General features: G+C 42.9%; 1 protein-coding gene across 2 annotated transcripts in view; it reads left to right on the plus strand.

The window, feature by feature from the left end:
• The first annotated feature begins 994 nt into the window (after positions 1–994).
• Positions 995–23718, plus strand: part of PRKG2 (protein kinase cGMP-dependent 2) — a 98040-nt gene continuing 75316 nt past the window's right edge. For both annotated transcript variants that reach the window (XM_075544911.1, XM_075544912.1), the window contains exon 1: positions 995–1467. In XM_075544911.1, the coding sequence (XP_075401026.1) occupies positions 995–1467 (473 nt within the window). The remainder of the gene's footprint in view (positions 1468–23718) is intronic.

Raw genomic sequence — 23718 nt, forward strand, 5'->3', positions numbered from 1 at the left:
ACATAATTTAGCCTCCATGTAAGTGATGAGAGCAGGGAAAATACAGCTTCGAAGTGCCCGTGTTTTATGGTGCTAATAGATGTTAAAGTAAACACATGGTCATTGAACTAAAATATATAATGCTGTGGAGTAACCTAAAATCACCCCTCATGTTCTATGATCTGCATCTCACCTGAAACGCACTGGGTTAGCGAATTCCGGGGTTCCCACTGCGAGGCTATTGATAGGGAAGGAAGAAAGGCCTTCACAGCAGGTCATCACTGTCGAACACTCCCAGTCTTAGGAAGTAACGGTTGGGAAGCAAAGCACGGGAAAGAATCCCTAGACCGCTATGATATCTTCTAGCGATAGCACTCCACACGTTTTTAACTGTGAGCTTTGTCAGAAATGCAAGACGTAGAGGGACGTAAACCAAACTTGCTGCCCTTGAGGATACCGACTTGACCCATAGCGGTACACAGGGCGGGAGAACACTGTTAATAAAGCAAGCTAGCTCTGCTCCTCCTCCCGAGGGATGCAGATGTGCTATTTTCTAAAACAGGGGAAGGTTTTTCTTGTAGCTTCACAGGGAGCTCCCAGGGCTGTGGCATTTCTGAGCTCTGCTGCTGTGGCTGCTGGTTGGCGTTCTACCCCAGCCACACCCACATCCAAACGGCAGGTTTGTGCTGATGCTTTGGACAGCTGGCCGGAGAGAAGGACCAGAGAGCATGGCAGGTAACCCAGGCCATTCCTGCCACAGGCTGAGGTGGGAGACTTGTGTGGGCACAAGGGCCAAGGGGCAGAATGCAGCCAATGACCGACTTCTTCGTGGAGAAATGAAGGCAGTCGGTCCATAGCTTTCCGTGTGGAGGCACGGGAGGTTTACCGCTTCTTCCACCTGTGCAGCGTTTCCGTTTCTGAAGCAGATCGGATAAAGCCTGTCGTGGGGGTGGGTGGGGAAGGAAATGCCCGCAGGTAATGCCCAGTTCTGTGCCTCCTCAGGTCCCCGAGCAAAATGGGAAATGGTTCTGTGAAACCCAAGCATTCCAAGCATCCAGATGGCCACGCTGGGAACCCCACGGCCACGGCCGAGGCCCTGGCCCTGCGGAGCAAGGTGACAGAGCTGGAGAGGGAGGTGAGGCGGAAGGACGCGGAGATCCAGGAGCGGGAGTTCCTTCTGAAGGAGCTGCGGGAGCAGCTGTCCAAGCAGACCGTGGCCATGGCCGAGCTCACGGAGGAGCTGCAGAACAAGTGTATCCAGCTGAACAAGCTTCAGGACGTGGTGCACGTGCAGGGAGGCAGCCAGCCACCGGCCTCTCCGGAGAAGGTGCCCCTGGAGGTCCACCGCAAGACCTCGGGGTTGGTCTCTCTCCACAGCCGCAGGGGAGCAAAGGCTGGGGTCTCTGCCGAGCCAACAACCCGAACCTATGACCTCAACAAGCCGCCTGAATTCTCCTTTGAAAAAGCCAGAGTAAGAAAGGACTCCAGGTAAGACATACGTTCCCATACTGTTTGGATGGGACAACCCTGTCTCCTGTAGGGTGACATTTGCTAAACCTTCTTACTGAGAAAGACCGGATTAACCTTAGCAGAACTTTTCTTCCAGGAAGGGTGTGTACTTGACCTGGACTTTTTGGTTTGTGGCATTCCTAACTGTAGAGCTTAGCGTGCCATCATCTTGGGACTCTTGGCAGTGTGAGAAGGTGCTTTAACCACTGCATCACCAGGGTGCGTTGCAGCCACGGGGACTTTCCAAAACTTTGTGGACACATTCCATTCTCCTTTCATTTCATTTGTCCACAAACTTTTTTAAAGTCCCCATGTGCATACACATAGATTTGAGCCACAAACATTGCAAATAGCAGTTTTTAAAACTATGTTAAAAATTATATATATATATATATATATATGTTTAGTAGAACATTGAAGTAAATTGAATAGCAACCCATAGTCCTTGACTCTCTCCGTCTGTATTCTGCCAGATTTCTCTCCTTGAACCAAACTTTTATTTGGCTGCTTCGTTTCAGACATTTCCCTTGTCTTGATGCAGAGCTCTGTCCTCCCAGGTGAACCATCTTGCATCTGAATAAATGAATAGGCAGATGAACCACCTGATATAAACATATTCATTTGCATTTCTTAGTTTTAACCAGACCCAAAGAAATCAGTCGATGTGCCCAATGTATGGATCAAATCACGTTCCTTTTTGTCTCTGTACAGTGAGCAGCACAAAGCAGAGCGGCATTCCAACGCTCATTCCCATCATGTCCGCTCTGACGCATAGCGGCCCTCAGGACAGAGTAGAATGGCCCAATGTGGGTTTCCAGGACTGTACATCCTTATGAGAGCACCAGAAAGCCTCATCTGTCTTCTGGGAAGCCCCTGGTGGGTTCAAACGGCTGACCTTGCGGAGCTGTTTCTGGAACAAGGATTAGGGGGAGTTTCCTCCATTGTACAAGCAAGCTGAATGGGTACAAGCCTGTGTCCAAGGCACAGTGAAGAAATGAGTTAATTGATTCTTTAATTAAGAGTCAGAATCGACTTGATGACAGTGAGGTTGGGAACTTGGAAAAACATTGTTGTCAGATTTTCCTAGAGCCTCGTACTGGCAGGATCCCTGGTGGCTTAGTGGTTGTGATCCACACGGTCAGGAGTTTGAAACAACCAGCTACTCCTTAGGAGAAAGATGGGACTTTCTACGTCCTAGGAGCAGTTCTACCATGTCACACAGGAGCGGTTTGAGTTGGCATTGACTTGATGGCAGTGAGCTTTTTTTTTTTTGGTTTGATAGTTCTAAATAGAAAAAAAAAAGTAAAGATATGTATTTTTTTCATTGACTTATCTGTAGCTCAATTTCTCTGGCAAAAATAACAAATTACAACTGTCCCTAAATCTAGAATAATTAGCAAAACACAGATAATTACCATCATCAGTTTAGAGATTTATAATTGTCCAGTCGGTTCAAAAGTACCCAATGTTGTAATTCATTCTCCACTTCCTAGTAGTTCCAGTTTTGCAGAGCTGTCGCCTGCAAACTTTGCATATTTTATATCTCTTTTAGAAGTCTATAAAAAAGATTTGTAAAAAATAATTTATAGGAATTGGACCATTAAACTTGGTGAGTGTCTTTCACTGACAAATGGATTGGCATACAGTAGCTACTTTTGATATATAGTTTGGCTACTTTTCCAAGTTGTCCCTCAGAGAGATTGGGGAATTTATTGCATCAGTCACTACGAATCTTTTGTTTATTCTGAAGATTCTTCTTTGACCTTTTGTGGAAGTTGCTGGCTGTCTTTTATCCTAAATTTGTTTCCAAACAATATGTGTCAGGAGGCCCCAGGGATACAAATTGTTAATATGCTCAGCTGCCACTGGAAGGCTGGAACTTTGCGTTCATCTTGCCTTGCAAGAAAGTCCTGGCAATGTGTATTTGAGGGAAACAAGTCCTCTGTTGAAAACTTTGCTAAGATCACAGGTTTGCTCTGACCCATGTGGGGTCACCAGTGGTCAGATACACAGACTAGGTTCAATGGCAACTTCATTTTTGTAAACGTGTTCCGTCTCAACTACATGTTGAGTGATGTTCACTCACGACATTGGATCTCAAAGCTATGGAACAGCTTCTCTGTGCTTTTGTCAAAAAGAATGTCTCTGGTGGGCCCTTTACAGTGAACAGATTCCCAGCCTTCCTGCAATCAATGGGATTAGAGAGAGAGGAAGTACTGACGGAAAGCAGGGAATAAAATTTGGTGGAATGATAGATTTGGAATTTGAGGATCTGGTTTCCACAATTCCCGAGCAACCCTCAAACCACGATGCAGCCGTCTCTGCTTTGCGGAGGCCCTTGGGCTTCCATGTGCTGTAAGCAGACAGTGAGCCCCTTCAGCTACAGCCTGTGGCAGCTTTGCTCTCCTGTAACCGAGAAGGCCTGCTTTAGTCTGAAGCATAAACTAAACTGCGTTACATGGAGGACCTTGTGTGCTCTGAAAGCGGGGCGGGTGGGGGTTGGCTTGACTTTTGTCTCTTACAAAATTGAAGGGTCTGCGTTTTACAGGTGGGGTCTGGAACCAGCGCCGCCCACTGAACTTGCTGCAGTGACAAGGTGCCGCAGTCATGCAATATGGTTGCCACCAGCTAATTGTGGATTTTGAGCACTTATGTGTATAATGTGACCGAGGAACTGAATTTTTAAAAAATTGTATAAAATACACTCATAGCCAACTGCTGGCCCTTTTAACGTGGTTTGCACGTTGCAATCCAGGGACATTAGTGGAATTTGTTGTGTTGTTCAACCATCGCCATTGTCCATTTGTCATTTTCCTGTGGGATCTGAATTTTTGAATTTTAATGAATGAAAAGTTGAACAGCGCCATGTATCTAATGGCTACAGTACTGGCATGCTTGCCTGCAGCTCTCTATTACTTGGTTTTCCCCAGAAGAGCTATTGCATAAGATGGGAATTAAGACCTAACTTCATAGACAGTGTAAGGCTTGTGCATATTTTTAGGACAAAGCCACAGATAAATGAGAATTTGCCTGCCAGACAGAGGTGGGCACTAGATGGAACATCTCCTTGGCTGCACCAAACCTGCAGTATATCATAGCCCTTTGTAGTGGCTTGGCTTTGTGCCCACTGAGCATTCCAGATCTTCAAAAGCATAAACCTGCATGAGCACAGAGTCTGTTTCTATTACAGACACAACCTTCTTGAAGTATCATAGATCACATGAGGGGTGAGCATACTGCAGTCTATGGCATACTCTGATCTCTGGTCTAAATTTAATATGACGAACATCAGACACCCATAGAACTATATGAGCCATCGTGCATTGGAGAAAACAGGTGCAGCGAGTTGCTGAATACTCCATGGCAGATGGTACAGCTAAGACTGGAAAACCAGATGCTTGGCTTGGAGACCAGCTCTTTCTTCTGACATTCTCAGAGCTCCTCGCAAAAAGACCAGTACCAGGCTGTCCTACTATGATACAGCTCACTGACTGGCAGTGAGCAGTGGTGCTTCCAGGTGATGTGGCTTCTTCGACATGGAGTTGAGCAAAGCTTGTCCATTCTGGTCATATTTCCAGAATGCTGGCTCCTCAAAGAACAGCCCCAAATTTACCCATCTCTTTAAACAACAGACTTCAGTGTATCCGGGGGGGGTGGGGAAAGAGCAATTAAAACCCACTGCTGTTGAGCCTATTCTGAGAATATAAAGCTATAGATAGATAGACAGTTTTATTGGCGCATAACATACAATTCAGTAGTTCAGTCATATCAAGAAGAGTTGTACAATCATTACCACTATCAATTTTAGAGTATTTTCTTGTACTCATTGTTAATAGCACACCATTTCTGCCCAATGTACCCTGTTATACCCCCAAGATAACATTTACTCAGTTATTCTCTCCATAAATTTTCCTGAGATTTAATATAAGAAAACATACCAAAATGAAATCCCCATTGCCTGTAGAATAAAGTTAGCTTTCTGACCAAAGAACAAAACAAAACAAAAAGCAAAACTAAAAGTAGCAACAGAGAAAATTCTCTCAAAAAGAAAGTAGAAATTATTAAAACTATAACAAATTTAAAATGGGTCAAAAGGGAGGTCAAACGCAAAGGTATTAAATTAGTGGGACTATAAATCTTTCTGGGAACAGTCTCGTGGTTCTCCTTTGGAGCTGTAACTGGTGTGATTGAACCTCAGGCCTGTGGCTAGTCGCCCAAGACTTATGTCCCTGCACCAGGGTTCCTGGTAGAGGCCTTGTAAGTACCCCTAGGAATACAGTGCTTCTCCAGGCTGAGACTTGAATTTCAGTGATGGAGGAGGGTGGGGAAGGGCTCAGAATTTCCATCCAAGTTAGTTAGGTCATGAGCAACAAGAAAGCCATGTGTCCAGAGGTCAGACTTCCCACAGAAATTAAATTTTCTGTTCATGTAGACATTGTTCAGCAAACGCGAGCACCGGCAAAGCAGAGTCACAAGCTCATGCTGCGTGTCTGGTAGAACACAGGCCCGTTAATCAGAGACATCTGGCAAGTTGCGGGTACGACTGCCTTTCTCTAAGAAAGCTTAAGCTATCATTTGAAACTATTGTTTTTCATGAAAAGAAAGAATAAAACAAAGACTTGCTTTCTGACTTCAGATGCTGACTCCAGTTTTAGGAAGGCCAATTAGTTTCCTTTGTCACTCCCACTCCAGGAGCAGAATAGGTGGAAAGTGGGAAAAGCTAGTGAGTCAGGCATTTCAATCAGAAGGGAAATGGAGTTGGGAAGAGTATGTTTGTGTTTCCTTTCTAATGCAATATGAGTATTCCAGTAGGAGGAAGAGGCATTTAACAGTGCCTTGTAGAAATGCAGCTCCTTTTATTGAACAAGGATATTTTTCTATAATATATAACAAGAATAATAATCATACCATTTATATATCACTGATGATACACAGAGGATCAGCAAAAGGGAGGAAGACCCCAGGTAGATGGATTGGCACAGTGGCTGCAAGATGGGCTACAACACAGCAACCTGTGTGAGGGTGAGGCTGGACATCGGGTCCCTGTGAGTCGGAGCTGACTTTGAGGCGCTTAGCAGCAGCAATGACCCATAAATCAGTCTGATGGCTTCACGCACATCGAGTCATTCAGTCGTCAGCACAACCTTCATCCACACTGCACAAATGACCAAACGAAGGCACACAGAATTAAGTCACTTGCCTGAGGCTGCACAGATTTGAACCTGGAAACCAGGGTTCCAAAGCAGAAACTCTGCTTAAGTCTATTCTGGCCAGTCCCATATGCCAGATTTTGAAGATGAAAATTATAGGGAAAATACCCATGCTTTGCACTTGTCTACAACCTAATGATTAACAGCTCAAATTCACCTAAGAGCACTATGGAGCAAGGTCTGGAAATCAGCTCTGTAAAGATTACAGCCCCACCCCCACCCTGTGGTGCTGTCCTACTCTGAGGCACACGGAGTTGCCGAGTTGCCACCAGTTGGAATGACTCCATGGCAACAGGTTTGGCTCTTTAAAATTTTCTTGGTATTTTTAGATGGGAAGCTACATAAAAAATTCAAAATGTAATCAGAAGTATTTATAGATACATGCATATATGTATGTATATAAGGTGCATGTGTGTACACATATGCACATATACTTTATATCAAACATATATACATATGATATGCAGACATATAATGTATAGATATACACACAATCTATACATATATATTGGAGTACCACTATAGGCGGAGCTTTCATAGTACGCATTTTTTCCCACTAGGTGAGCATCAAGCAAATCCCTCTGAGCTAGTGTACCCAGTGACATCGCCAGGGAAGGTGCTCTCTGGTCACAGTGAATGTTTTTGCACTGTAAAAGCAGTTTAGCAGGAAACTCGATTTTTGTAATGGCCGATTTAAGAGAACAGCATGTGGCTGTGAAAATTTGTTCCCTACCAGGAATGATGCCTCAGAAACTGCTGTGATGTTGGACACAGCTTACAAAGAAAGTACTATGGGAAAGACTCAATCATATGAGTGGTTTTCTCATTTCAAAAACGGTGAAATGCTGATTGATGACAAACCTCATTCTGGATGTCTGTTAACTTCCCGAAGAGATGGAAACGTCAACAAAAGTCATGCATTTGTCCTCAAAGACTGATGAAGGCCCATTGAAGAGATGGAGAGGTTACCTGGACTATCTTGGAGCTTGGATCAGCAAACTTTAATGAAAGATTTGGGAATGCGAAGCCTATTGTGAACTCTGTGCCTTGGGTTCTGACTGAGCAAGAAAAAGAATGTCAACAGAGAAGTGGGTGAAGGGAGACGTCGTGTCGGACAATGTGAGACATGAAAAAATGATAACAATTTATAAATTAACAAGAGTTTGTAAGGGAGGTGGGGTGGGGAGGGAGGGAAAAGATGAGGAGCTGATACCAAGGGCTCAAGTAGAAAGAAAATGTTTTGAGAATGATAATGCCAACAAATGACACAATGGCTGGATGTGTGGATTGTGATAAGAGTTGTATGAGCCCCCAATGAAAGGATTTAAAAGAGAGAGAAAAAAGAATGTCAATTGGAAACATGCCATGCTTTGAAAAGCAGCTTCAAAGCCACCCAGACTTTGTCCCCAAGATCATTACTGGTGAAGGGACACAGTGCTATTCTTGGGACTCTGAAATTGGGCCAGCGGAAGATGCGATCATCAGTTTGTCCAAACAAGGTTTGTCAAGTGAAATCACAGATCAAGATGATGAGCATTTGTTTTTTTGATGTGTGGAGTTCATTCCACCAGGTCAGACTGTTAATCAAGCTTTCTATTTAGAGGTTCTGAAAAGATTGCATACGAGTGTGTGACACAAGGGCGTGATTTGTGGCAGACAAGGGGACTGGTTGTGTCACCATGACAACGCACCTGTACATACAGCCATCTCAGTGTGCCAGTTTGTTTTTTTAAAAAAACAGCTTGCCTTTAATGCCGCACACACCTGATTCACCTGACCTCACTCCAAGTGACTTCTTTTTGTTTCCATGAATGAATGGAGACCTGAAAGGACAGCAGTTTGATGACGTAGAAGAGGCAAAGAAAGCAATGAGGGAAGTGCTGTCGGCCATCCACACAGATGCGTCTGAAATTGTTTCCAAAAAATGGAATCATAGATATGACAAATGTATGAGTATAATGCAGAGTACTTTGAAGGTAGTAAGGTTATTTTGTTGAAAAATTTAAATATAAAACTTAGAAAAAATTCCATTTTGGGGGGTACCCCCTTACGTAATACACACTGTATTTAATATAGATGTATAATTCTTAGAGAAAGCTCACCTGGTGTTTTTCTCTGAAGTGTATGCTTTGAGAAAGTGTGTCTCTGTTATCAGTTTATAAGTGAAAGAAATTTTGCTGAGAAGAGAGGGACACTGCTTTTAAAATCTTTCCCAATTCTTCAAGAATTATTTACATGTTGCTATTTTAAGGTTCTATAGCTAGATTTTATGCACACAGATTATCAAAGGTCTTGAATCGTGTATTAAAAAGTTTACTATTATTTTGGCAGTTAAAAGTCTGCACTTATCTCTAGAAGCACTATGGCTTTAATCTGGGCCTTCAGAATCCTGAGAATAAGAGAAAAAGCCAAATTGGACAAAATCTGATAGCTGGATGCTTACATGAGGGCAAGTGGCTGATGTATCTGGTGAAAGCTGGCAGAATGTTTGGAATTAAAAGATTATGTTGTACAATGGTATATGCTTATAGATATCCAGATCTGAATCAGCTAACTAAGAGTTATTGAGATAACTAACAGTTATTTGTTAACTACCAGATGTCCGCTCTTTTCCATGTATTATCTCATGGGGGCTTTAGATCTGTGTTGTCAGGTTTATATTTTCCACTTACTGAAAGGGAAATTGAAGCTCCAAGTCAAGTCGTTTGACAGCTTGCTGAAGGTCATTTGATTGATTGTTGAACCAGGTTTCACATCAGACTTGGTGAGGTCAAAACGGTGCTCCATTCTACAATGTGTTTGACTGCTCAGCCTACAATGGGATTGAGCAATCAGACAGGCCTGGACTTTTTCTTGAGGGGGGCGGGTAGGGTAGGATGGGGACTGTTATGGTTAAGAGAGAGAGAGGAATTAGGGACCGAGAGAAGTTCAAAGACCTGATTAGAATTTAGAAGGAATTGCCTTGGCATTTGTTATTGCTGTTAGTTTCCATGGAGTTGGTTGCTGGCTTAGGGCAGCCCCATCCACAATGGAACAAAATGCTGCCGGGTGCCGCGGCATCACAGGGTAGGTTGTGGATGGGGCTGGTGTGACCCATTGGGGTTTTGTTGGCTCATTTTTCAGAAGTGAATCAACAGGCCTTCCTTTGAGGTCCGTCTTTGTTGGCAAGGTCCTTTAACATCTATCTGTTCAGGAGAACAGCAACACAGCACAAAGCTCCACGCAAGGCGAGTGGTAGCTCAGCATGAGGGGCCTGGGTCAGAAATCAAACCCAGTCTCCTGCATAGAAGGCAGGAATCCTACTACTGAACCCTCACTGCTATCTTGACTTGTAGGGGAGATTCAGTAACATCAGGCTGCTTTTCTGAAATCTGGCATCCAGCGTCTTTCTTCATGATCCCAGTTCTACCTTACATATCCGGCTGGACCGGAGGATGTACACAGGCACAGATAGGAACTGGAAATATAGGGAATCGAGGACAGATGGACCCCTCAGGATCAGGGGTGAGAGTGGCGATATCTGGAGGGTGGGGGGAAGGTGAGTAAGAAAGGGGGAACAGATGACAAGGTCTACATAGAACCTCCTCCCTGGGGGATGGACAGTGGAGAAGTGGGTGAGGGTGGCATCAGATGGCGTAAGCTATGATAAAATAATAATTTATAAATTATCAAGGGTTCAGGAGGAGTGGGGAGCAGGGAGGGAGGGGGAAAATGAGGAGCTGATACCAAGGGCTCAAGTAGAAAGCAGGTGCGTTGAGAATGATGATGGCAACATATGTACGAATGTGCTGGACACAAATGATGTATGTATGGATTGTGAAAAGAGTTGTATGAGCCCCTAATAAAATGATTTTTTTAAAAAGAATTAAAGGGATCTGGGCTCTCCTCAAAAGAGTCCTTGTGTTGTAGTGGTTTCAAGTTGGACTGTGATTTGCAAGGTCAACAGTTTGAAACCATCTGTCGCTTCCCAGGAGAAAGGCAGAGCGTTCTATTCCAGTAAACAGTTACAGTCTGGAAACTCACAGGGGTCAGTCCACTGTGAATCGGCACTGACTCAGTGGTAGTGATTCTTTCTTTTTAGTGCGCTCCTCACTTTATAACCTAAGATAGGGCCTTTTCTGAAGCTGTTCATAAGGTTTTCAGTAGCCAGTTCCTCAGAAACAGACAGCCAAATCCTTCTTTGTAGTCTGTTCTTTCTGGAAGCTCTGCTGAAACCTGTTCACTTTGTGTGACCCAGCTGGCATTTGAATTACCAGTGACATAGTTTCCAGGATCATAGTAACATGCGAGCCACAACAGCATACCATTGACAGACAAATGGTATTTTGGAAGAAGTGCAGCCAGAACGTTCCTTAGAAGTAAGGATGGGGAGACTGTGCCATGTAACGTGGACATATTAGGAGAGACCAGTTTCTGGAAAGGACATCATGTTTGGTGAAGTAGAGGGGAGCATGGTAAAGAGGTAAAGGAGAGCATCCTCAGCAACATGCCTTGACCCTCTTGTTGCATCACAACCTGACAACAATTGTGAGGATGGTGCATCCGGCCTCTGCTTCCTTCAGCTGTACAGGGGTCCCTATGCATTGGAACTGACTTGATGGTACCCAACAGCAACAGGGCTTTATTAGCCTCTTACATGGTCTTCAGCTGCATTTATTTCTGCCCTGAATTTCTTCTGCTTTATCCTCAGAACTTCCAATCTGTCAGTTGCTAAGTGTCAGTTGCTAGGTGTTAAATGTTTAATTAAATGATTGAAAAAACTCAGGTTTGAAAAAACACAGTTTTGAATAGTTAGAAGGCTGAGCACTCATTGTAAATTATGCACCCTTGCCTTGTGGATTAAGTTCCTGATAATTTTATAAGATTCAATATGATATTTTTACATTATGCAAAAGTCATGTTATTTTTGACCAATTAGATTTGTCTGGCAGTTATAACACTGAAGATTTCCTTTTCTCCTTTAGATGAACATAATAAATTAACAAATATGTATCAACTAGATATCAGAGCAATCCCTGCTTTAATCTCCTCTTCCTCTTTTGATTCTTTTTCCTTATTTATATTTCTCCACTTCTTTTGTTTCTTTCACTTTTACCATGTTATCTTCCAACTTTCTCCCTTATCACTTGTCTGTAAGTGCACTGTACTGTGGTGTTATGCTGTTGCTAGTTCTACCACCAGTAGTTCACTTGTTCACAGGATTGCCTATGATGGACAGGCCTCAGTAAAGCTCCCAGACTGAGTAAGAAGGGAGAGGCAGGTGAGGTCTTTGGAACATATTATCAATTGATCTCTGTCAGTCCTAGCTGAAGTTGAAGAAAATAGAAACAAGTCCATGAGAACTGAAATATGGCCTTGAGTATAGTCACTTAAATATAGGGAACATCAGATTTGACGCTTTGACTATTAATGACCAAAGACCAAATGAATTATGAGCTACCATAAGATTTAAAAAACAAACAAAAAACCCCGCCAATGCGTCTGCTATGGCTTTGTAAGATTTCTAAGGTAACTTGGATGAAATATCTCTGTTATTGTTAGTTTGTTAGGTGCTGTCCAACTAGCTCCAACTCCTAGTGACCCTATGTTCAACAGATCAAAACACTGCCTGGCCTGCACCACCTTCCTAATTGTCATGTGGGAGCCTGCGCTGTGGCAGTGCCTGAGCCCCTCCATCTCCTCGCGGGCCTTCCTCTTTTTCTGCTTCCCCTCCACTTTAACAATAATGACGTCCTTCTCCAGGTTCTGCTCTCTCCCGGTAACGCATCCAAAGCACGTGAGACAGAGTCTCTCCGTCCTTGCCTCTAAGGAGCCTCTGGCTAAAGTTCATCCAGGGCCTTGCTCTTTTGGCAGTCCATGCTATCTTCAGTACTCTTCCCCAGCACCTAGTTTACATGCATCTGTCTGTCTTTGGTTTGACTATTCGAAAATAATTAAATATCTTGCTTAATAATCAATCTGAATAAAGAGCACATCCTAAAGTATAAATGAGGAAACTAGGGCATAGGGGCAAAAAAAGAACAATAGTTTAAAATATTTTGAGAATTATTAAAATTTAGATTTGTAGTAGATGCTATAGTATATCACATATATTAATATTTATAGAACATGGCCTTGTCATCTGTCAGAAGCTTATAATTACTTATTCTAATATACCATATATACTTGAGTATAAGCCAATCCTAATATCAGCCGAGGCACCTAATTTTACCACAAAATATGCATTGAAAATGTGCTGAAATGCTCGGCTTATACACGAGTATCTATGGTAATTCTTTTGGCACAAAAACAATTACATCTACTCTACTTTGTTGTGAATTGGTACTTTTAGGTTTTTACCTTCTGGGAGTACATGTGCGTTATAAAAGATGGAATATAAAATGTGATACAAATCAAAATATTAAGTTTTATCTAACTTATTTGTACTGCAAAAAAATTGACACCTTCCCATTGTTGAATTTAAAATCAATTGCTTTGAAAGTGGTTGTATCAAATAAAATATTAAAAGTCAACAGGTACACAAGCAAATGTGGTGAAGAAAGCTGATCGTGCCCGGCTATCAAAAGATATAGAGTCTGGGGTCCTATAGGTTGGAAGATAAACAAGTGGCCATCTAACTGAGAAATAACAAAGCCCACATGGAAGAAGCACACCAGCCTATAAGAACACAAGGTGTCAGATGGATCTGGTATCAGGCATGAAAGACAAAAAAAAAAAAAAATCATAGCACTGTGAATGAGGGGAAGTGCAGAGCGGGGACCCAGGGCCCATCTGTGGGAAATTGGACATCTCCTTGCAGAAGGGCTAAAGGGAGATGAACCAGTCAGGGTGCAGTGTAGCAATGATGAAACCCAATTTTCCTCTAGTTATTGAATGCTTCTTCCCCTCCACTATCATGATCCCAATTCTACCTTACAAATCCTGCTGGACCAGAGGATGTACACTGGTACAGATAGGAACTGGAAACAGGGAATCAAGGACAGATGAACCCCTCAGGACCAGGAGGGTGGAGGGAAGGTGAGGGAGAAAGGGGAAATAGATTACAAGGATATGCATATAACCTCTTACCTGGGGGATAGATAGCAGAGAAGTGGGTGAAGGGTGACATTGGGTGGTGTAAAATATGATAAAATAATAATAATTTATAAATTATCAAGGGTTCATGGGGGAGGGGGGAGGGGAAGGGAGAGGAAAATGAGGAGCTGATACCAAGGGCTCAAGTAGAAAGCAAATGTTTTGATAATGAGGGAAACAAATGTACAAAAGTACTTGACACAATGGATGGATGTATGGATTCTGATAAGAGCTGTACGAGCCCCCAATAAAATGATTTGGGAAAAAAAAGAACATCAGACACAAAGAAAACAAAATTTAATTAAAAACAGAGGAAAGAAAAAAAGACCAGAGTAGATATCAGAAGATACTCTGAAACTTGCTACTGAAAGATAGAGTAGCTGAAAACAAACATAATGATGTAAAAGAACTTAACTGAAAATCTGCCAAGTCAAAGTGAAGTATGAGAGTGAAATGCACCCAAAAGGAAGTGCATGGTCAACATTTCTCAAGCTGAAAGGACGTGGGGCGGGGGGGGGGGGGATTCAAGACGAGTCAAAATGTTGAAGGATTTTATGGCAAAATATTGACTGATGCTGGAAATATGGAAAGGAGAAAAGAGTACAGTGAACTACTCTCCTAAAAACAATTGGTAGACATTCAACCATTTCAAGACGTATTGAAGGGAAAAAACCCAAGCAGTCGGGAAGGCATTAATGACAAACAAGGCTCTGCGAACTGACAGAGTACTAATAGAAATGTTCAACAGACTCAGGAACAACTCACTCATCTATGCCAAGGAATCTGGATGACTGTTACCTGGCCAATGATTGGAAGAGATCCATATTTATAACAAACTATGGACAGCATACAGAAGAATGGGAATTCCAGAACTATTCATCATGCTCACATGGAACCTGTACATGGATCAGAAAGTTATCGTTCAAGCAGAACAATGGAGTACTGCATATGTTAAAATCAATACACGTGTATGTCAGGTTGTATCCCTTCATCATACTTACTCAACCTGGACACTGGGCAAATAACATGAACAGCTGCATTATATGATGAACGCTGCTTCGGGATTGGAGGAAGGCTCATTAATAGCGTGTGACGTGTAGGTGATACCACCTTGCTTTGCTAAAAGGCAAGAGGACCGAGGCACTTGCTGATGAAGACAAAGACTGAATTATAACTCAACATCAAGCAAACCAAAATACTTGCAATGGAACCAATAGACAGCAGCGTGATGGGCATCGGAGAGATTGAAGCCGCAAGGACTTCATTTTACTTGGACCACAATCAGTACTCATGGAAACAGTAGTCAAGAAGGCAAATGACATATTGCATTGGACAAATCTGCTCTCTAAGACCTTTGTAAGGTGTCGCAGAGCCAATATTCGCTTTGAGGACTAAAGTGTGCTTCCTTGATCCAAGTCATGGTATTTTCAGTCACCTCATATGTATGTGTTAATTGGACAATGATTAAGTAATGCCACATAAATGTTGATACTTTTACCACGCACTGTTACTTTGTATTGCACAACTGGCCGTGGTGAGTTGGACCTGACTTGGCAGCACCTAACAACACGCCAACACATTTCTCCCACTCTCAGTATCAGACTCATCTATGTGCACTAGGAACCATTGTGAGTATGCGTTGTAAGCCAGGCACACTGTGCTATGGCCCGTGCAGAATTGTCTCACTTATTTTCCCAGCTATCTAGTACACCAAGTAGTATTATCTGAGGCTTAGCAAGCCCATGTAACTAGGCTGTGGTTACTGCTAGTCGTCCCTCACCTAGGTAGTAAGACTGCAGCCACGTCATTGGAACAACTCTGAGACTCGTGCTCATTTTATTTTCCTTGTCAGCTTACTAGTGTGTGAGTTACTTTTACTGTGACCTCGGCTTAGTTATGCCATGTCTGCAGCTAGACTTTTTGTGACCTTCCCAAAACACATCAAGACAATCTTTTATCACTTCATCGGGACCAGGTTATCCTGGGTGCGTTCAAACTGCCAAACATTCTGCTAGTCATGAAGTGCTTAACTCCTTGTGCCTCTCAATTGTTGTTGTGTGCCTTCCAGTTGTCACAGTTACCCCACATGACAAAGCAGAGCTGTCCCATAGTTTCCTAAATTATGGGAGCAGATTGTCCTGCGGAGCCACTGGTGGTCCAAAAGGCCGACCTTCCGCCGACTGAAACCAGTGCTCCTTGTGCTGCCCAGGGACTGCCCCCCCACCCCACCCCACAGCTTCACCCCTGCGATTTTAGCAGCGCCTGCTTTGAATGACTGTCCTGGAGAACTAGGCAGGAGCCTCCATTCACCTCATTTACCCTTTCTAGTGCCTTTTGGTTGGGGCTGCTGCGCTTTTCTGACCACCCCCCCCCATTAACATTGCAAGTCTTTTAAATTTTATTTTACATCAGTCATTTCTTTAAAAAAATTTTTTTAATTGGGGACTTGTACAACTCTTATCACAATCCATTCATTGTGTCAAACACATTTGTATATTTGTTACCATCATCATTCTCAAAACATTTGCTTCTACTTGAGCCCTTGATATCAGCGCCTCATTTCCCCCCTCTCTCCCCACTGTCTCCTCCCTCGTGAACCCTTGTTAATTTGTACATTATTATTATTATTATTTTGTCATATCTTACACTGTCCGCCATCTCCCTTCACCCACTTTTCTGTTGTCCATCCCCCAGGGAGGAGGTTCGTTGCCAAACAGAAGGGGAATTGTGTCACAGAAATAATACATGGGGGTGGGGTGTTAGAGCAGCTAAAAGAAATTCATAAGAAATGCCAGGATCTTTGTTTCCATTTTCTATGAACCTTTGAAACCCTCTTCTCTAGTTGAAGAGGAAGGCCCTCAGCCAGGTGGAGTGACACAGCCCCTGGCTTCCACAATGGGCTCAAGCCGGGGAACAGGTGTGAGGATGTGGCCGGGCCGGGCTGTGTTTCTTTTGGTTGTACATCGGTCTGTGATGGGTTGGAGCCCACGCAGTGGCACCTGCCTAGAGCGGCTACATCTAGTTGACAAGACAACAACCTTCCTCCTCCTTGCCCGTCGAATCAGAGGCATCACTGTGATGCCTCCTAATGTCAGTGCAGGTTCGACGGAAAGCCTTCGCTCTTCTTTCTCGAAGTCTAAGCAGCTCAGCTCTTGTTGCCTGCCTTTTCCCAGGGGTTAAAAGGCAATAAATTCTCAAGAAAGGGGGTATGCATGAAACCCAGCATAATGTTGCGGATTTTTAGACTATCTTAGAAATACCTTTGTTTGAAAGTCATATTTCATCTCATTATCTTTTAATGAAAACTTCTCATTATTAAAGTCTCACTGAAAAACAAAAACTAAAATAGAACCATAGAAGAAAAAAAAACCTTGCCTTCCCTCTCCACCCACACCCTTAGTTATAGATATTTCTTTGCAGTCTTGTTTGATTATTTTTGAGAGTTGTACCCAAAAATGGCCAGAGGTTGTGAGTGGTCAGGAGCCCCCAATTTCCATTCAGTTATTCCAAGAGTGTTTGTTTGGGAAATCTTGACTGGAAAATCTCCCACCAAAGTGAGTGTCCTCTTTTAGAGATGGACAGAGCACACTTTGGGAAACATGAGGGAAAGGAAGGTCAACAGCTAAGAGTGTCCTCACTCCAGATGAGACGGGAGACAAAGTCAAAAGAGTGCCAAGCAAGATGCTACTGGACATTTCCTCGAAACGGAGACTCAGGGAAATCCAGCTGTACGACTTGTCATTAATGCATCACCGGTTGTCACACATCTAGCTGCTTACAAAAGCATATTTGCCATCGCAGGTTCCTTGGGTCAGAATTCCAGGCACGGCTGAGATGGATCTTCCCGCCAGGTTCTCGAGGCTGTGGGCCGAGTGTCTGCCAAGTTGCATTGGGTTTTGGAGCTCACGGTTCACCACCACGCCTTTTCAAACATTTTATTGCAGATTTTGTGAAGACTCGCAGGGCGGATCATCAGTTTTACATGAATCATTCACACACATTTTTGATTCATTTATTTCCATCTCCTCAATATACCGTCATGTATTCCATATCTTCCAGTGTTTCTTGTCCCCATCCCCACTTCTTTCCTAACCCTCTCCACACTGTTAGTGCATAGTCCTTGTCCAAACTTATGGGATTGTTGGCAGAACTCAGTTCCTTGTGGTTGCAGGACTCAGATCCCTCTCTGCTTATTGATGTCACTTGGGACCGTTCTCAGTTCTGAGAGGCCACTCACCATTCTCTGCCATGTGTCCTCTCATGGACTTCTTGTGTCTTCCAGAGCAGCAGGAGAGTCACATGGCAGTTTGCTAATAGACAAGTGATGGCGCAAATGCTACTAGCCCACAGGTTGGCATTGATATCTATCCAGGAATGGCAGGGGAGAAAGCATGGCGACATTATCTCATAAACATTCTAGACACTGAGAACTTCACGAAGCACGCTTCGTCTTTCAATACCTGGGGTTGCCGTGAGTCAGAATCACTGGATGGCAATGGATTTAAGAGACAAATTGCTATATAATATAACACAGCATCCAGAGTACCTATCCCACCCTAAATAATCTAACCTATTAAAGAGAGCGACTATCCCATAGTTGTTGACAAGATACAAGACACATCTTCCATCTTCATTCATGAGAAGGGGATTATAAAGGTTGTAAGACTGGGGGTAGGATCATAGGACCATTTACAGCTGATGCCAGGGGCTTAAGTGGAGATCAAATGTTTTAAGAATGATGAGGGTAACGAATATACAAATGTGCTTTGCCCAATTGATAGATAGATAGATAGATAGATAGATAGATAGATAGATAGATAGATAGATGGATTGTGATAAGAGTTTATGAGCCCCCAATAAAATGATTAAAAATGAGGATAAAGCACTTTGTGAAGCTGAAAGAAAAGATGGAAGCCCATGCTGTGGGCGCAGGTGTCCGTGAGGCCAGCTCCATAAGTATGCAGGGTCGTGATCTAAGAGCAACGCTGACTGCAGAGTTCCGAGGGAGCTCAGATTCCCAGGGAGGCCCCAAACCTCGGCAAAGGATGCTGGAAAGGATGCTGTAGTAATGGGCTCAAACCACCATTGGGAAGATGGTGCAGGGCCACTCACTGCTTCCTCCTGTCGCGCATAGGGGCTGTGACTCGGGTCTGCCTTAGTGGCTGCTAACCACGCCAGGGAACTCACTGCCATCGTTCTCTAGTTGCCATTCAGCTCAGTCATGATTATGCATATCATTACGTGTGTCAGATTATCCTCAATGCAAGTTTTGGTTGTTTTTTAACATTTTATCATTAAACCTGGTTCTTTGGTGCTCACAGGGAAGATATCCTCTACAGACATTTAAAAGAGGGAGAGGAATGTTTGTTGTGAGCACGAAGCAGCACTAGACATGATTAAATTACAACCATAGCTAATTCTCTGGGCACTAGAGTAAGAGAGTTGACAGGATAGGGCTATGCTAATTCCCTGATTACCCATGAAATAGCCTCCTCTTTCTCAGGCTGGTTTCTTGAAATTATAGACTTGAACATCTAGTAGAGTTTTTTTTTTTTTACATCAACAAGTCAGCACTCAAAACAATGTTTTGGGGAGAGAGACACGATAAAGAGTTGATTATTCAGTTAATTCTCCGTGCCTGATTTATTGGGTAAGTGGTATCTTCTGTTACCCCTAACTAATCATTTTTAACCTTTGAGGAATAATTTAAACATTCTTTAGCATTCTTAACTAAACATGTTCCTATTTTGTGCTGGGCCCAATGCTCTGTGTGAAGAATAAGAGGTTGAAGTAAATGTTGTCTATGTCCTTGAAGCTCACAGCTTCTTTGGAAATTAAAATTCATCGCAGTCCTGTGTGACTAGTATGTTATGGGATAAAGGAAGGAGTGAGCAATTTTGCATGGTGAAGTTCAGGCAAACTCCCCTAAGGAGATCTTGAGCTGAGTTTTAGAGGATGGATAAATCACAGGACTGGGGACACTGATGTTTCACTGGTGGAATTCTCGGTTCTGTGTGAGAGACCTGGGTTCCACTCATAGCAAAAGTACCTCATGAGCAGTCACTGTCTGTCTGTCTGTCTGTCTGTCTGTGGAAGCTTTCCTATTGCTTTGATGCTATAAAGGTTTCAGCAGAGTTTCCAGAGTAAGAGAGACCAGGAAGAAAGGCCTGGTATTGTGTTTGTGAAAAGCAGGCTATGCAAACTCTGTGAGTCAAAACACACTAATCTCCAAAGAATCACAGGGAAGGTACAGGCCCGGGTAATCTTTCTTCCTACTGTACGGGAGTTACCAGTTGTTGTAGTCTGCCTGGACAGCAGCCAACAACAAAAACAAAATAGATTTCAGAGATAAAGGGAACTTGGCTTCTTTGGAGAGCAGCACGCAGGTGAGTGGGTCTGAACTCCTCAGTGGGTAGGAGCCTGGGCAGGTAGGGACCTGGATCTTACCAGAGAACTGAAGGCATTAAGCTTGCTTTTAAGCCGTTGCCATGAGTACCACCATACACTAACAACAAACCAGAGGAAGACTTCTAATTGAGTAAATGCAATGCTCTCACTAGTAAGATTCTGCAGAGTTGCCTACTTACTGTCTGACTCTGTGACCACTTTCCTAATGTTTCCCCTTTGAGTCAGAAACAACCCACAGAGAGAGGCAGAGTGAATATAAGAGAAGCCAGCCATTGTTGGTTTTCATGGAATGAATTTTTCATTGGTTCATGTCCCTTTCTAGCGGGTCAGAGGGGAAATGTTTGTGAGACTGCACATGCCATCACTTGGAGTAGTGAAGAGGGGATGGTTATGATCTTCAGCACACCCGAGAATGAGTTGTAGCTGTTGCAGTCAATGTCTTAGGCAAGCACAGATGATGGAGGACCATGAGTGGTGAGCAGTAGAATTTGGACCTTAGGCAGCAATCAAAGAATGTTGAGCAATATTAGACTAGTACTTTCCCTAAACTCTTTATCCATATGCTTCTAAAATGCTGTATAGATCCTGAAAGTTACCCATGTTCATTGCTATTGTGTTGATTCTGACTCATAAGCATCCTCTGAAATACAGAATAGACTTGTCCCAGGCGGTTCCAATGCTGTAATCTTTAAGCGAGCAGACTGCCATAGCTTTCTCCCAGGGAGCAGCTGGTGAATTGAAACTGCCAATACTTGGGTTAACAGCTGAGTTCTTCACCCCTGTACCACGAGGGTGCTCCTGAAAGAATAACTACCTCCTATTTCCACGAGGATTGAACTTGTAGGGAGGATTTCTGTAGGAGAATTTTGTTCATGGAAATGTGAAAACATGTCTAATAACATTCCTTTTGGGGGGCTTAAGTTAATATTCTGGGCTAGCTCCCCTTAGAGCAGAGCCTATGAGCTTCATAGGACCAGGAAGATCATATAAAATCCAGAGTTTAAATTACAATGGGCAGAACAATAAAATAGTAATAGGTTATTTTGCTCTACTTTGCACTGGGGCCACTGTTGGGTAAGCACTGGACTACTAACTGCGAAGTTAGCAGGTCAAACCAACCAGCCACTCTCAGGGAGAAAAGTGAGACTATCTGATCCTCTAAAGACTTACAGCCTCAGAAACCCTAAAGAGGGTCACTATGAGTTGAATGGACTTGATGGCAGAGGTTTATTATTATTTATTATTATTATTATATTGGTCATCAGCAGACCAAGGAAGTTTACCACCAAAGTGAATTTGTGGGACTCCATTTTTGTCCCTATTCTTATGTGAAATGAAGACAGATTTTATGTATATTTGGAGGTCTTTAACTTGAAGGTTTCTAAGTCACTTGCCATTTTCTACTTTCATCATCGTAAATGTTAACCTTCTGCAGCACATTTATGTGACAGGCACGCTTCTCGGTACTTGGTGTTACAATAGAATTTGTGAACGGCAGAGACTGCACTTTTTAAAAAAGCCTGTCAAAGAAGGGAAGCTCAGATATTTCCCAGTAAAATGAGTACAGAAAAGTGCTAAGACTACACTCTGTCAAAGATGGGACCTTCGAGAGACCCAGAAACAAGGCAGTCTTCTCTAGGTCTGAGTCTCACCGTATTAACTCATTTCATTCTCATAACCCTCGATGATTTGGGGACTGTCCATATTGTCATTTTACCAGTGGGGAACCATAGGTACAAAATAGTAAGTAGCTCTTCAAGGTTCCACAATTAGTAAGTGGCTAAGTTTGGAATCAAACCCTCGCATTGAATCTCCAGATTCAGTATTCTTAAAAGTAGGCTATGTTTTCTGTTCATTGTAAATAAACTATATAATGATATTGAGATTCTTAGGCTCACAAGAAATCCTTGATCAGCCAGTAGGAGGCAGGGGCCGTTGGCCCTTGCTTTGCACTGAGTTCTGTGCAAAGTTGCCAAGAGCCAGACTCTGGGCAAAAGCACACAGTGCGACAAAGGCTTCTAAAGTATGGAGCAAAGGAGGAAGATTGGGGTCCAGTGTCATGAGAACTGCCAGTGGACTTTGTCCATTAAAACTTCCTGAAGGAACTTAGAGGGCTAGAATTTATTGCCTCCAGGAATGTTAAGCTAGGGCTATAAATGCTAACACCATGTGGATTACAGATCCGCCTCTTACAGGCATGCCACCTAATGGAAGGGACTTTGAACGCGGCACCCTCCGGTTTTCTCAGTGGTTACTAGAACTTTCGACCACCCCCAAAAGGCAGAGCCCAACCAATGTGGTTCTCAGCTCAACTCTGAATCATCGTGATCCAATATCTGTCAGATAAATGTGTTTACAGGATTTTCATGCTGATTTTTTTGAGAAGTAGATTGATAGATTTTTATTTTTTGAGTCATGTTGAACTAAGTACCCTTTTGTTAGGAACTAATGTGTTAAGAGTTTGTACCAACTCTTCCTATTATAGGAGGATACGTTTAAACAAAAAGAAAAAAATGTTTTACTACTAGGTTTCTGGTTCATTCCATTTAAAGATGTCTCTGAGATCAGTGGGTGGCTGCAGATGCACTAAGTAATACACTTGTCTTAGTTTGCCAAGGGTGCCTTCAAAGAAACCAAACCAAACCAAACCAAACCCACTGCCATCGAGTCAGTGCTGAATCTGGCAGTTCATGATATAATTAATATTCTTTGCTAACACATAATTCAAAGGTACTGAGTCTTCTTTGGTCCTCCTCATTAATTGTACAGCTTTTATATGTGAATGAGCTGATTGAAAATGCCATGGCTTAGGTTAGGTGCACCTTAACCTTCAGGGGGATCTCTTGGCCTTTTCACACTTTAAAGAGTTCTTTTGCGGCAATACAATGTCATTTCATCTTGATTTCTGCTGATGAGTGTGGATCCAAGTAAAATGATCCACAATATCGAATGACCATATCAATCTTTTTTGTTGTTGTTGATAATATTACTTATTGATCAATTGGGGAGGATTTGTTGTCTTTATGCTGGGATAACAGCCATCAGTCTTTCATCTTTATAAGTAAGTGCATCTGAAGTTCTTTTCACTTTCAGTAAGCAGGCTTGCTAAGGAATCGCCCTCAGATCCCGAGACTGCGCTCTTCTTTATACAGTACGGCTTCTCCGGTATTTGTTCAGCATGCCCATCAAATACATGTAATGACAAGCTACAACAGTGACACCTAGCCTTCCTGATTTTAAACCTAGCAGTATCCTCCTGTTCGGTCTACCTCTTGCTCTGCTTACATTCAAGTTCCACAAGATTGCAATCAAGTTTTCAGGAACGTCCATTTTCTCCATAGTATACATAATTTGCTTGATCCCCACAGTTGAATGACTTAGCATCTTAGCATAGTTAATAAAACACGAATAAACATCATTCTGGCATTCTCGGCTCTCAGCCAAGATCCATCTGACATCAGAAACAGTTTCCTTTGTCTCAAGGCGTCTTCTGAAACTGGCTTGGATTTCTAGCAGACTCCTGTGGGTTTATTGCTTC

The sequence above is a fragment of the Tenrec ecaudatus genome, chromosome 3 (assembly GCF_050624435.1).
Source record: "Tenrec ecaudatus isolate mTenEca1 chromosome 3, mTenEca1.hap1, whole genome shotgun sequence".
Taxonomy (NCBI): domain Eukaryota; kingdom Metazoa; phylum Chordata; class Mammalia; order Afrosoricida; family Tenrecidae; genus Tenrec; species Tenrec ecaudatus.